Genomic DNA, 14,506 nt, shown 5'->3' on the forward strand with positions numbered 1-14,506 from the left:
GTAGATGGAAGGAATCGTTTATGTTCACGGTATTTGAGAAAGGCGATAAACGAAATATTGAACATTACCGCGGAATCTCTTGCTTGTGCGCTTGCTCGAAAGTTTTTGAATCAATTGTTCATCATCATCTTATGTTCAGCGTAAAAAATTATATTTCTACCGCGCAGCATTGGTTTTATCCTGGCAGATCTGTATCTACAAACTTACTGGAGTTAACTTCATTATGTCTTCGTGGCATGGAACAGAGTCTTCAAATCGATGCCATCTACACGGATTTAAAAGCTGCCTTTGATCGTGTTGATCATGGGTTACTTTGTGCCAAGTGTTATAAGCTCGGAGTCGCCGCTGGGATGGTTGAATGGTTAAACTCATATCTAAGCGATCGTAAGATTGCTGTTAAGTCGGGTACATCACAATCTACTTGGTTTAGTAACAGTTCCGGTGTGCCTCAAGGCAGCATACTGGGGCCGCTGCTCTTCTCACTGTTCATCAATGATGTCACTCGGATTTTACCATCTGGCACAAGACTGCTCTACGCGGATGATACTAAGCTTTTTCACCTTATTGAAACACTTGAGGATTGCAGCAGGCTTCAAGAGCTTATCGATTTGTTTAATGACTGGTGTAATCGCAACTTCATGTTGATAAGCGTCCCAAAGTGTACCGTGATCAGCTTCCAGCGTAAAAAACAGCCCTTGTTATTTGATTATTCCATCGATGGAAAAACTCTACAACGAAGCGAAGTTTTCACTGACTTAGGAATCTTATTAGACACGCAAATGACGTTTAGACAGCACTACTCGACAATTATAAATAAAGCCAATCGTAAACTTGGCTTGATTTATAGGATCGGAAAGGAGTTTGAAGACCCAGGCACTTTCCGCACACTCTACTGCTCTTTGGTACGGTCGATCCTGAAAACTGCATGTGTTGTATGGGATCCATACTATGATCAGTGAATTCAAATTGAGCGCATTCAAAAGCACTTCATACGAAGGATTTGTCACTCATTACCCTGGAGTAATCCTGATAATCTGCCGCCCTACGAAAAACCTCTGTTTATTGATTGGTATCGGTATTATGATTGCCCAGCTCTTCTGACTATGCTTCAGCTGCACTGCCTTCTTCGCCCGCAACGCCATCAGCGACTATTGCAGGTAAATGCGCGCCGCACGAACTATGGCCTTCATGAACCTTTTCGTCGAATGGCTTTAGCTTATAATAATCGATAATTTCAATTTTTAATGTTAGTTCAACTATTTAACATTGTAAGTGTTGTCCTATTGTACGATTTATGTTTGACTTGTAACTACTGTATTTGTGCGAAAAAGATGTTGGGTTTTTATGCCGGCTTGAAATCTGCTTCTCGCGCATATCAAGACGGCTTTTCCCACCCACAAACACTTTTATTTTAGTATAACTTCATTAAGACTACAAGTCGGATGAACAGAAAATAAATAATAATAATAATAATAATAATAATAATAATAATAATAATAATAATAATAATAATAATAATAATAATAATAATAATAATAATAATAATAATAACAATAATAATAATAATAATAATAATAATAATAATAATAATAATAATAATAATAATAATAATTTAATTTGCACATAAAAAAAGACTAACTATAAGAAAAAACTTCTCAGAAGAAACTTTGGTTGGAGCCAAAAAATCGCACACAAAATCGCATTGAAAAGCTCATGTTCGCCTAAATTGCCATGTTGTACAACTGTGCCCTGGCAGTACAGTGCACTACTTCTGACATTAGGTATAACGTACGGCATGCGACAAAAATTGTCGCTGGTCTTCAAATTCGGTTTTGTAGTGGATCGTCAATATCATGATCGGCTTTTTCCAAATAATAGTTGGCCGCCTCCTTAACTCTTTTCGACTTAGTGCAATCAACAATAGAAAACAATGAAACAATTGATTTGCTACTTAAACATAAAAATTAGTTCATACCTGATGATGCATATTCCCCTGGATGCACCCATCCACCTGTTATATCCGATTCTTCATTTTCGAAGTTGTCATCTTGAAATGACAATTCTTGATACAACGTGTTAGCAGACCGTTGTTCTTTTTTAGTAGTTGATTTTCCTCCTTTGAAACTAGATACTAAAGGCTTTAAAATATCATTCTGTGGAGATGTTGCTTGGTTTACATGGAGAAGATTTTCAGTTTCTGATGATTTTTCTGCGGTTACAACATTATCTATTTCATTATGTAGTGAGGAAGGTCCAGAGCTTGAACTACTACCTGCACTGCATAGTACATCCAGTTCAAGCATCGTGGAGTTTTCGAGTGAGGTAAAGCCATAAGAAATAGGACCGGAGGAGCGAGTGATCTGTGCAATTTTCGATCTTTGCGAATCTATCCGATCTGACGTTGCACTTATTTGAGAGTGTGACGAATTACCCATCATTATTTTTGAACGCTCTATATAATCAACATGCGTCTTAAACAACTCTGTATAACGTTCGTGTAACTTGTTGTACTCTTTTTTTAGTTCCGTCTCACGTTCTTCCAGGCGAATAGCGTGATCCATGCTGTTTTTATGCTTTAATTCAAGCATACGCACAATACTTTCCAGTGCTTCTAAACGAGTAGCCAATTCTTTATTTTCTTGCTCGGCCAAGTCTTCAGTCTCCAACAACTTTTGTTCAGCCTGTTTTCTAGCACTTTTTTCCCTTTCATACTGCGTTACCAACTGTTCATTATCTTCACGCAGAAGCTCTAATTCAACATCTTGTTCTTGATTGGTTTGATAAGCTGAGTCTAAACATTCTAGGACATTGACGAGCAACGGCATTAGAGTTTTAACAACATCTTCATCATATCGCTGTATCATACGTTCGAATTCTTGGTAGATTGATCCAGCCAGTGATTGAACCTATAAAACAAATATTGTATGAATCAATTGTTATGACATATCTTAGTAGTAGGAAACAGAAAACAAACTTCCTTTCAAAAACATGTACAATACCAATTTCAATTCAATAAATAGGATTGAATCCGAGCTCTACAGTGTTACCAATTTTACTGTTAAAATAATGGCACTGGCAAAGCCGCACAGAAAAATTCTGTCTTTTTATTATCTTATCCATTCGTGAATTAAACCAGAGCTAGTCCTGTGCGCCGCCACGCCGCGCCGCCTGGTTTGCTGGTTGTTAAATAGTTTGTCTACTTGCTTCTTTACCATTCTTATTTCTTTTTTTGACATCCTGTCAACCCGGATGAACATATTTTCATTTATTTATGTTGAAATAAAAAAAACCGATCATGAGAGTGTACACAATTAAAATTTTTTTCTACGCCGCCGCCGCCGATGATATGGTCGGCGCACAGGTCTAACTAGACCATTTGCAATACTATAGTGTTGTGCGTCAGAGTTGCTGGTCGGGTTTTTTACTAAAAGCTGGAATTCAAAAGGCTGAAACCCGCAATAAATAGTTCATAATAACTCTTTACTTCATTGTTGAATTCAAATTTTTTATATGAGCAATTCTCGCTGTAACCAGGCCACTAGATGCACAAGGTCTTATAAATTTGATATTGTTCGTTCTTTTTCGATAAAAGTCACTGGTCTCAATTCTTTTAGCAAGAAATGGTTCATTTTTACTAAACCCAATTTGTATAAAACGAATGAACGTCGCCATAAATCATTTATTAGCGCTAGAGAAACAAGAAGAGACAGAGTGCCAGATTCATGTCGTATTTATAGGAAATCTGTTATCGAGAGAATTGACCAACTCTGCTATCACTGATAGTGCTCTGGTATGAGTGTATCGAGTATGATATTCGGTACTCTCTTGATCGATGAAGCTAATGTTAATTGCAGAGTGGGTCTGCTGGACGAAAAACCAAATAATTATAAACATAACAGCCGCCTTTGAAATATGCGGTATTTCTAAAATAATTTACTGAATATTACGAGTCTAATTAACAAGACGAATCGTATATTTACATACAATAAAATAATAACTTCGCGAATGGGTTTGCGAGGAACACTTGGTCAACCGGATTGCTTCTTCTGATCCGCTCTTCTAGTGCTCGCTGACAATGTTGCCAGTCATTCCGATGACTGGTTGCTGTGTGATCTTAAAAACTGCTGACGTTCAGGAACCCATGAGTTAAAGATGACGGCACCAATTCGTTCTACTATTTCACCTGCCACCCAGCTCCAATTTGTACCTTGATACTCTTTAGCGAACATCTCCCAGATGGTCTCGAGGTACAATGCTGGCCTAACAAGCCAGTCGTCGTAGGTTCGAGTCTCGGCTTGGGAGAGACTGTTAGTGTCAGTAGGATCGTAGCGCTAGCCCGCACTTGTCCTGTACACTAAACAGTCGGCTGCGAAGTCTGTGAATAAATAAACAGAAGGTCAAGTTCCGAATCGGAATGTAGCACCAAAGCTTTGCTTTTTACACTTTGGCGAACACCTTGTCTTTTACATCAAAGCTTTTTGGTTTTGCTCCGTGTTTTAGATTATACTGCTGATCTTGAATGGAGTCCGGGCATTGCTGAAACTGCTTGGTGGCCGGATGAGCTCAAGTGAAGTGCGAGGCCGTCTACTCAACATTACTTCACCGGGAGATTTCGAATCTGGAGCACTACGGCAAGGAGTAGAACGGTAACAGAGAAGAAACGTGTCAATGGCTTCCTGCAACTCTTCCCCTCCTGCCTGGATTTTTTTCACTGCGCGTTTAAATGTGTCGACGAATCTCTCCGCCTGTCCATTGCTTTGCGGATGATAGGGTGCTGTCTTGAGATGTATGATACCGTGGTAAACTATGTACCGTTATCCGATACCATAACTTCCGGCATGCCAAACCTGGCGAAAATACTTCTAAGTATAGCCAAAGTTGCTGACTTGGTAATCCGCTTAGTTGCCACTGCCTCTGGCCAGTTTGATAGTGTATCCACCAGAACCAAGAGATACATATCGTTCACAGGACCTGCATAGTCTATATGTACCCTTTGCCACGGTTTCTCTGGAACTGGCCACGAATCGAGGGATGTTTTTGTATCTGACTTTGCTACCATGGTGCAATCATTACAACCACGTACCATCGCATTGATATGGTCGTCGATGTTCGGCCAATAAACAAAATTGCGTGCCAACGAACGGGTACGTTCGACGCCTGGATGACCTTTATGAAGTTGTTCAAGTACACGTTTCTTCATTTTTTTCGGTATCACAATCTTCTCTGCATACAATGAACACTTCTGAGCTAAACTGAGCGCATCTCGCCGAGGAAATAACTGCTGAATCTCGGGACTGCCTACGATTTCTCTCTTGCTTTGGGCCAACCATTTTTTATGTAAGCTTTCACTTTCTGCAGAGTATCATCCTTCGCGGTCTCCTCGGCTATTATTCTATAAGTGACAGGCAAGAAACCGACGGACTCGCTAACAATGCTACAGATGATTGACTCAAGCTCTATTGACGCGATAACATACTCTTCGTCGCATATATTAATATGCGAATTAATCAGACGAGATAAGATATCGGCGTGTCCGAAATGATCCGTGGCTGCTAGAATCGTATAATAGCATAGTTAGCGCCCACCTTTGTGAACGGTTGGCAGTGTAGGCAGGAATACCTCGTTTCGATCCAAATATAGCCAATAACGGTTTGTGATCTGTTTGTAAAACGAAGTGACGACCATGAACCATCCTATGGAACTTGGTCAAAGCAAATATAAGTGCCAATGCTTCTTTTCCAATTAGGCTATATTTCGATTCAGCCGGAGTGAGGCTTCTCCGATCTGTCCGGGAAACGATGTGCTATGCGAGCGCTAATTCCCACATTGGACGCATCAGCTGAAACGACTATATCTAGTCGTGGATTGTAGTTCGTCAATAACAATGAACTCTGTAGAACTTCTTTGAAACGATCGAACGAACGTTGGCATTTATCGGACCAACTGGTACCCTTTTTTAGAATCTCATCCAAAGGTTGCCGAAGATTCCTCTGTTCTCTCAAGTATTTCCCGTAATAATTCACAGCTCCTAAATAGGACCTAAGCGTAGGGACATCGTGTGGTGCAGACATGCTGATGATTGCGGTGATTTTCTCCGGATCCGGACGAATACCCTCGCGATCCATTAACTGACCCAGATATTTCACCTGACTCATGAAAAACTACACTTTTCAATTTTAACGGTAAATCCGTACTCTTGCAGACGTCCTAACACTTGCTGCAAATTATGTTTCAGCTCTGCTCTCGTTCGGCCTCCCACTAGAATATCATCAAGATACGGACAGGCGTATTCAACTCCACTGAACATGGCATCCATGATTTGTTGAAATTCGCCCGGCGCTGTACGAATGCCGGGTGAAAGACGATTGAAACGGTAGAGTGCTTTGTGTGTATTGATGACAAGCAATTTTCGGCTTTCATCGTCTACCTCTACCTGAAGGTATGCATCGGACAGATCGATATGCCTAAAGATTGTGCAATTTGCCATGCGTGCAAAAATGTCTTCAGGAAGTGATAGTGGATGACTATTTGGCTTCAAAGCATTATTGAGACCCGTTGAAAACTCTGCACAGATTCGCACTGAGCGATTCGGTCTTCGAACCACAACGATCGGAGCCGCCTAGGGTGGTCGGTATTACCGACTTTTCGAAAAACCGGTATTTCGGTATTCGTAAAAATAAAGACCGGTAAAAAACCGGTATTTTTGTTTTATTCGTACTAATACAAACCAGGGGCGACTCGTGGTCTTCGAACATACTTGTTCAACTACAGAACTCTAAATATCATAGTTTGGGTAAGTAATGACAATCATCTCCGCGGAAAAACGCAAGTCATTCTGTGCCGAACACGCATAAGTATCGGACGTGTTTGGTGATCGCTCCGATAGAATATAATACAAAAGACGTGTGAGCAAGTGCTGGCATTGTTTGCCTGATCGAGTGAAATTAATCCGCGTTAAAGGTCGCCCGCCTTTGTGCAACTGTTTCGCATCGTGGCTGCCAGCTGGTGCGTAAGCCGATTTGGCTGCTGACTGATTTGTGCTACAGCAGTGGACGAGAATTTCAACACAAAAGAAGAAAAAGAAGAAGCCAACAGTTGACAGTTGAGTTGAGTCGCTGTGTAGAGTGATCTCACACCCGGCTCGCTGCTGGTGGCTGTTTGAAGCTGCTGTATTGGTGCTGCTGGCTGTAACCGCTGCAGCTTCGAATGATCGGACAACCACTGCTGGAAGGAAGAAGTAAAGAGGTACGTGTTCTTGTCGGCGCTAGTACGCTAGACTTAGCGCGATGGATGTAGATCGCTCACCTCCCGCGCCACCAACCCCGAACCCCTCTGACCCTGACCCTTCTGTTACCCCCCCCCCCTGTTTATTCTTCAGTCCCCCCTCGCCCCAGGCTCGACCCGGACGGATTTAAGAGCAGCTATACTGTTTTCTTTCGGCCAAAGGCAGGAGCGAAATCAAAGCCGTTAAATATACTGCAGATTTCGAAAGACCTGACGAAAGGGTACAAGGCTGTGACCGAAATATCCAAGGTCAGACCTAACAAGCTCCGTGTCGTGGTCAGTAACCTGGAACAGGCCAACGCTATGGCTTGCTCTGAGCTCTTCACACGCGAGTATCGCGTGTATATACCCGCACGAGACGTGGAGATCGACAGTGTCAAAACCGATTCGAGTCTGTCGGTCGAGTGTATTTTGCAAAGTAGCTTCGGTTGCTCCAAAAATTCTTTGTGCACTGATGTAAAAATAAAGATTTTGGACTGCAAGCAATTGCGGTCTGTATCTCTCGTCGGCGGCACAAAGGTGTACACTCCGTTAGACTCGTTTCGAGTTACGTTCGCCGGGTCTGCATTGCCTAGCCACGTCTCGATCCACCGGGCTCGTCTCCCTGTGCGGCTCTATGTGCCCCGCGTCATGAACTGCCTGAATTGTAAGCAGTTAGGCCACACCGCCGCCTACTGCTGCAATAAGGCACGTTGTGGCAAGTGTGGGGATAATCATGCGGATGATTCCTGCAGTAAAAATGCTAAAAAATGCATTCACTGTGAGGAAAATCAGCATGAGCTCTCGACATGTGCGGTGTATATGCAGCGCAGGGATAAATTAAAACGGTCTCTTAAAGAGCGTTCAAAGCGTTCTTACGCTGATATGCTAAAGAAAACCGTTACCACCTCTCCCATAACATCAAACCCTTTTGATCTGTTTTCCTCTGCACCAGCGGGAACATCTTATGCCAATCCTGGGGATTCTAGGAAGAGGAAAAACATTTCCTCTCCTAAGCTCTCCCGAAAAGGTCCTAAGATTTCTCAAAAAGGAATGAAAGATACAAACAAACCAAACAGTGCTGCGGAAAAACCGAAGCAAACTCCTCCTGGGCTTGCAAATTTAAAGTCCCAGAAGGAGTTCCCAGCGCTGCTAGGCACATCTAAAACCCCAGTTGTTCCACACATCACATCCAGTTGATCAAACAAACTCTGGACTAGTGAAATTTTCTGAGATTGTGGACTGGATTTTTGAAACTTTCAATGTACCCGATCCGATTAAAATTTTTCTTACAGCATTCCTCCCAACAGTTAGATTATTTTTGTAGCAGTTGACTGCCCAATGGCCCCTCCTTGCAGCGATTGTATCCTTCGATGCCTAACTCAACTGCGTATATGAAGGGTTCTATCTCTGTCTTACAGTGGAATTGTAGAAGTATTTTACCAAAACTTGATTCGTTTAAAGTTTTGATAAATCAAATGCGATGCATGCTTACTTCAAATATTGATCTCAACTTTCATGATTTTCATATTATTCACCTTGATCGAGACACCCCATATGGAGGAGTACTTTTTGGGATTAAAAAGTGCTATTCTCTCTATCGCATTAACCTTCCCTCGATTCCAGGCATCGAAGTTGTCGCATGTCAAATGACAATACGATCAAAGAACGGCCTCCCACTCCGTGGTGGGACCAAGAGTGCTCCGATGCCTACACGCAAAGATCCGACGCGTTTTTGGCCTTCCAGAAGGGAGGTATACCTGGCGACTATTTACGGTATTCGGAGCTTGATACCAAGCTTAAAAGCTTGGCTAAAGCAAAGAAACGCGGATATTGGCGTCGGTTCGTGAACGAGACGTCGAGGGAGACATCGATGAGCACTCTTCGGAACACAGCCCGAAGAATGCGGAATCGCGTAACGGTCAACGAAAGCGAGGAGTCTTCAAGAAGGTGGATATTTGATTTTACCAGGAAAATATGTCCGGACTCTGTTCCTGAGCAAAACATTGTTCGCGATGCGTCTCCGGGCCACGACGCGATAGAATCACCTTTTACGATGGCAGAATTTTCAGTTGCCCTCCTGTCCTGTAACAGTAACGCACCTGGGTTAGATAGAATCAAATTCAACTTGTTGAAGAATCGGCACTGCCAAGAGGCGCTTGTTGAACTTGTTCAATAAGTTCCTGGAGCAAAACATTGTACCGCGGGATTGGAGGCAAGTGAAGGTGATCGCCATCCAAAAACCAGGGAAACCAGCTTCTGATCACAACTCTTATAGGCCAATTGCAATGCTATCCTGTATCCGGAAATTGATGGAAAAAATGATACTCCGTCGTTTAGACCACTGGGTTGAATCAAATGGTCTACTATCCGATACTCAGTTTGGCTTCCGCCGTGCCAACGGAACGAATGATTGTCTTGCGTTGCCTTCAACAGATATTCAGCTGGCTTATGCTCGCAAAGAACAAATGGCGTCAGCGTTCTTTGACATTAAGGGGGCTTATGATTTCGTTTCTATTGACATTCTTTCGGGCGAACTTCACCGATAAGGATTTTCTCCAATTTTGAACAATTTTTTGCATAATTTGTTGTCCGGAAAGCACATGCATGGCGATTTGGCAACTTTTCGCTTTAGCTACATGGGTCTTTCCCAGGGCTCATGTTTAAGCCCCCTTCTTTACAACTTTTATGTAAACGACATCGACGAATGTCTGGAAAATTCATGCACGATAAGACAACTTGCAGACGACAGCGTGGTCTCTGTTACAGGAGCCAAAGCTGCCGATCTGCAAGAACGATTGCAGGATACCTTGGACAATTTGTCTGCTTGGGCTCTACAGCTAGGTATCGAATTCTCTCCGGAGAAGACTGAGATAGTAGTTTTTTCTAGGAAGAATGAACCTGCTCAGCTTCAAAGCTTCAATTAATGGGTAAAACGATTCCTCAGGTTTTGGTACACAAATATCTTAGTGTCTGGTTCGACTCTAAAGGCACCTGGGGTTGCCACATTAGGTATCTGATGAAAAAATGCCAGCAACGAGCGAATTTTCTTCGTACAATAACCGGATCATGGTGGGGAGCACACCCAGGAGGCCTTATAAGGCTTTACCAAACAACGATATTGTCTGTAATTGAATACGGGTGTTTCTGCTTCCGCTCCGCAGCAAACACACATTTGATCAAACTAGAGCGAATACAATATCGTTGTCTGCGTATCGCCTTAGGTTGCATGCAGTCGACCCATACAATGAGTTTGGAGGTCTTAGCTGGAGTACTACCATTGAAAAACCGCTTCTGGAGCCTGTCTGCTCGTATTCTTATCAAATGTGAGGTCTTGAACCGTCCTGTGATTGAAAATTTTGAAAGGTTAATCGAACTTAATTCTCAAACCCAATTTATGACATTGTATTTTAATCACATGAAGAAGGGTTAATCTTCTTCGAATATTCCAAATCGTGTCAACTTATTAAATACTTCTGATTCTACTGTGTTTTTCGATACATTCATGATAGAAGAAACTCGTGGAATCCCGGATCATTTACGCGTGCAGCAGATCCCCAAAATTTTTTCCAATAAATATCGAAACATCAACTGCGACAATATGTTCTACACTGACGGATCACTTCTTGATGGGTCCACTGGCTTCGGTATCTTCAATAACAATTTAACCGTCTCCCATAAGCTCGATAATCCTGCTTCTGTTTACGTCGCAGAATTAGCTGCAATTCAGTACACCCTAGGGATTATCGAAAAAATGCCCACGGACCATTATTTCATCTTTACGGACAGTCTCAGTTCCATTGAGGCTCTCCGATCGATGAAAGATGTTAAGCACTCTCCGTATTTCCTGGGGAAAATACGGGAACATCTGAGTGCTTTATCCGAAAAATCGTTTCAGATTACCTTAGCGTGGGTCCCTTCTCACTGCTCGATACCGGGTAATGAGAAAGCGGACTCTTTGGCTAAGGTGGGCGCAACAAACGATGATATTTACGAAGGATCAATTGCCATTAATGAATTTTTCGCACTTGTACGTCAGAATACGATCATCAGTTGGCAAAATGCTTGGACCAGAGGGGAACTGGGAAGGTGGTTACATTCCATTATCCCCAAGGTATCGACGAGCTCGTGGTTCAAGGGGTTGGATGTAGGTCGGAATTCCATTTGCGTGATGTCCCGGCTTATGTCCAATCACTATAGATTTGATGCGCATCTCCGTCGTGTTGGGCTCAGGGAAAGTGGTATCTGTGCCTGTGGTGAAGAATATCACGACATAGAGCACGTTGTTTGGTCATGCCCTGTACACCGTGACGCCAGGTCTAAATAAATAGCTTCCCTGCAGGCCGAAAGTAGGCAGCCGGCTGTTCCTGTTCGTGATGTCTTGGCGAGCCGTGACCTATCCTACATGTCCCTTATATACGTTTTCCTGAAATCCATCCACGCCCCAGTTTAGTCCTACTCCCTTCCGCCTACATCCAACCAAACGACAAGAACATTTTAAGACTCCGGATCCGGAAACAGCAACCAGACCCGCACGATACTCTCAGGGCCCGAGGGAGACAACCCAATATGCCAGCCCGTAATATAATGGCCCAGCAGCGGAACATATTCAATATGCTGCTTACCTATGGTAATGGAAAACCATTAAACAACAAACCGGTGCTTTAATGCAAAACATTCTAGCTTTAAGCACAGAGAACAGACTAACAAGCAAACGATAAAAAGTGTGAAAAACAGATTATGCGCGCAGAAATATACTCTCCGAATTACACCCCTCGTCATGCTAAGTGGTAAACTAAGATGTGATGTCGCTACCGTCGCCGTGGAGCGGACGACATAGCCAATATATTTTAATGTCAATACCAACGGGAGTGAAAAGTACATACACTGATGAAAAGGCAGGCTGTTTAGCGACGACAGCGACATCACACTTTACTTTACCATTTAGCATAACGAGGGGTTTTATTCGGAGAATAATTCGTGGCCCACATGCAAAATTTTACACTCTTTCTTCAGACCGTATGTTCGTCTCCTGTTAGTCTGTTCTCTGTGCTTTAAGTTAGATTTAGTTTCAGCTCGTAGTCGGCAGCTAGGATGAAAATTTGCTTTTAGTTATTAAGATACTTTAGAAAGCAAGCTACCAGATCTAATTGGCGCCGTTAAACATTTATTTGTATTTGTGCCGTGTCAAATAAATTATAGATGAAAAAAAAACCTAAATTAATCCACACAGCGGTCAGACCTTGCCTTTCTCATTCAAACTTTTGTTTGTTTAAATAGATTCCCATGAACGCTTCAATCCAATAAATGTATATTCACTCTTAAGGTTCTAAAATATTGATGTTGTAATCTATACATATAAATATGCAGTCTGGTCTCTCTGTCTGTCTGTCTGATCCATATAGGCTCGAAAACTACCGAACCGATCGACGTGAAAATTTGTATGTAGGGGTTTTTGGTGCCGATAAAGGTCTCTATGATAGATTGAAACCCCTCCCTTTACTGGAAGGGACAGGTCCCATACAAATGAAACATAAAATTCTGCACAACTCAAGAACAAACCAAGCAAATGAAACCGAATTTGGCATGTGGATGTTTTAAGGGGTAACAAGTATGTCCATAATAGTTGGACGCCCCTCCCTTTTCTGGAAGGGAGGGGTCCCATACAAATGAAACATAAATTTCTGCACATCTCGAGAACTAATCAACTAAATGGAACCAAATTTGGCAGGTAAATGTTTTTAGTGGTAAAAAATATGTCCATAATATTTTGACACCGCTCCTTCTTTTAAAAGGGGATGGTGCCATACAAATGAAACACAAATTTCTGCACATCTCGAGAGTAAATGAAACCAAATTTAGCATGTGAATGTTTTTAGGGGTAACAAATATGTTCCATAATCGACCTCAGGCAACATTTTGAATTGTAAGATGGCAACTTCCCGTTTCTGGAAAACAGCCAAAAATGACCGATTTCCACCCAACATAATAATATCCGGATCTAGAATGATACACAGGAGCTAAAATCGATCGAAATTGTCTTCAAATGCCATTATGAAATCCAAAATGGCGACTTTCGGTTTCGGAAAAACAGCGGCAAACGACCAAATACCACCCAATATGGGTATTTCCGGAACCGTAATGATGCGCTGAAGCCACAAATCGACTTCAGACAACATTTTGAATTGTAAGATGGCAACTTTCGGTTTCTGGATACAGCCTGAAATGGACGATTCCCATTATATATGAGTATCTCCGGAACCAGAAAGATGGACAGAAGCTAAAAATTGATCACAGACACAATCTTGCATTTCAAGATGGTGATTTCTGGTGTCTGGCAAACAGCCGTAAATGAACAAATACCATTCAATATGATTGTTTTCGGAACTAGAATAACACCCAAATGACAGAAATTGATTTCACAGGCAATTTTAAAGTCCAAAATGACGACTCTGGGTTTCTGAAAAACAGCCCAAAGTGACCAAATACCACCCAATATGAGTATCTCTGGAGCCAGAATGTTGCAAGAAGCTGAAAATTAATATGGGTGTTTCTTCAACCAGAATGACGCTCAGAGGCCAGAAATTATCTTAAATACCATTTTGAAATGCAAGATGGCGACCGGTTTGTGAAAAACAGCCTAAAATAAACAAATGCCATCCAATATGAGTATCTCTGGAACCAGAATGATGCACGGAGCTAACAATTAACCTCAGGCACCATTTTGAATTGCTGAATGGCAACTTCTAGGAAACAGTCGAAACAGACCGAATATTACTCAATATGGGTATTTCCGTAATCAAGATGATGCATAGAAACCAAACATTGACCCTGGACACCATTTTGAACCACTTTAAATTTCTGTAAAACAACCAGTTATTTAACTAAATTTCTCCCAATATGGATATTTCCGGTGCTAGATTGATGCCAGAAAATCTGCTGAAAATGACCGAATACCACCCAATATGAATATATTCAGAATTAAGGCGATACAGAAGCCAAAAGTCGAGGATGTTGTCATTTCGATAAAACCAATCATTTTAAACGATTTGTTATTTGACTTTGATCATATCCTATGGCCGTTCCGATAATTATAAATACACTTACGATCAACCGTCATTTCAAATAACGTGGAGTATTCAACCAAACGTTGGCTGCGTCCTGTTGTTTACATCCAAAAGAAACAGATGCTGTCATTTTTTCTAACATTCAGTGCGAAATTTTGAAAATGCGTGGCCTTTCT

The 14,506-nt window shown here is 41.9% G+C and overlaps 1 protein-coding gene across 1 annotated transcript in view; it reads right to left on the bottom strand.

Annotated features, from left to right (window-relative positions):
* LOC129720030 (JNK-interacting protein 3) overlaps positions 1 to 14,506 on the bottom strand; it is a 600,772-nt gene that overhangs the window by 498,100 nt on the left and 88,166 nt on the right. The window contains exon 2 of the mRNA XM_055671442.1: positions 1,976 to 2,906. Within this exon, the coding sequence (XP_055527417.1) occupies positions 1,976 to 2,906 (931 nt within the window). The remainder of the gene's footprint in view (positions 1 to 1,975; positions 2,907 to 14,506) is intronic.

The sequence above is a fragment of the Wyeomyia smithii genome, chromosome 2 (assembly GCF_029784165.1).
Source record: "Wyeomyia smithii strain HCP4-BCI-WySm-NY-G18 chromosome 2, ASM2978416v1, whole genome shotgun sequence".
NCBI lineage: Eukaryota > Metazoa > Arthropoda > Insecta > Diptera > Culicidae > Wyeomyia > Wyeomyia smithii.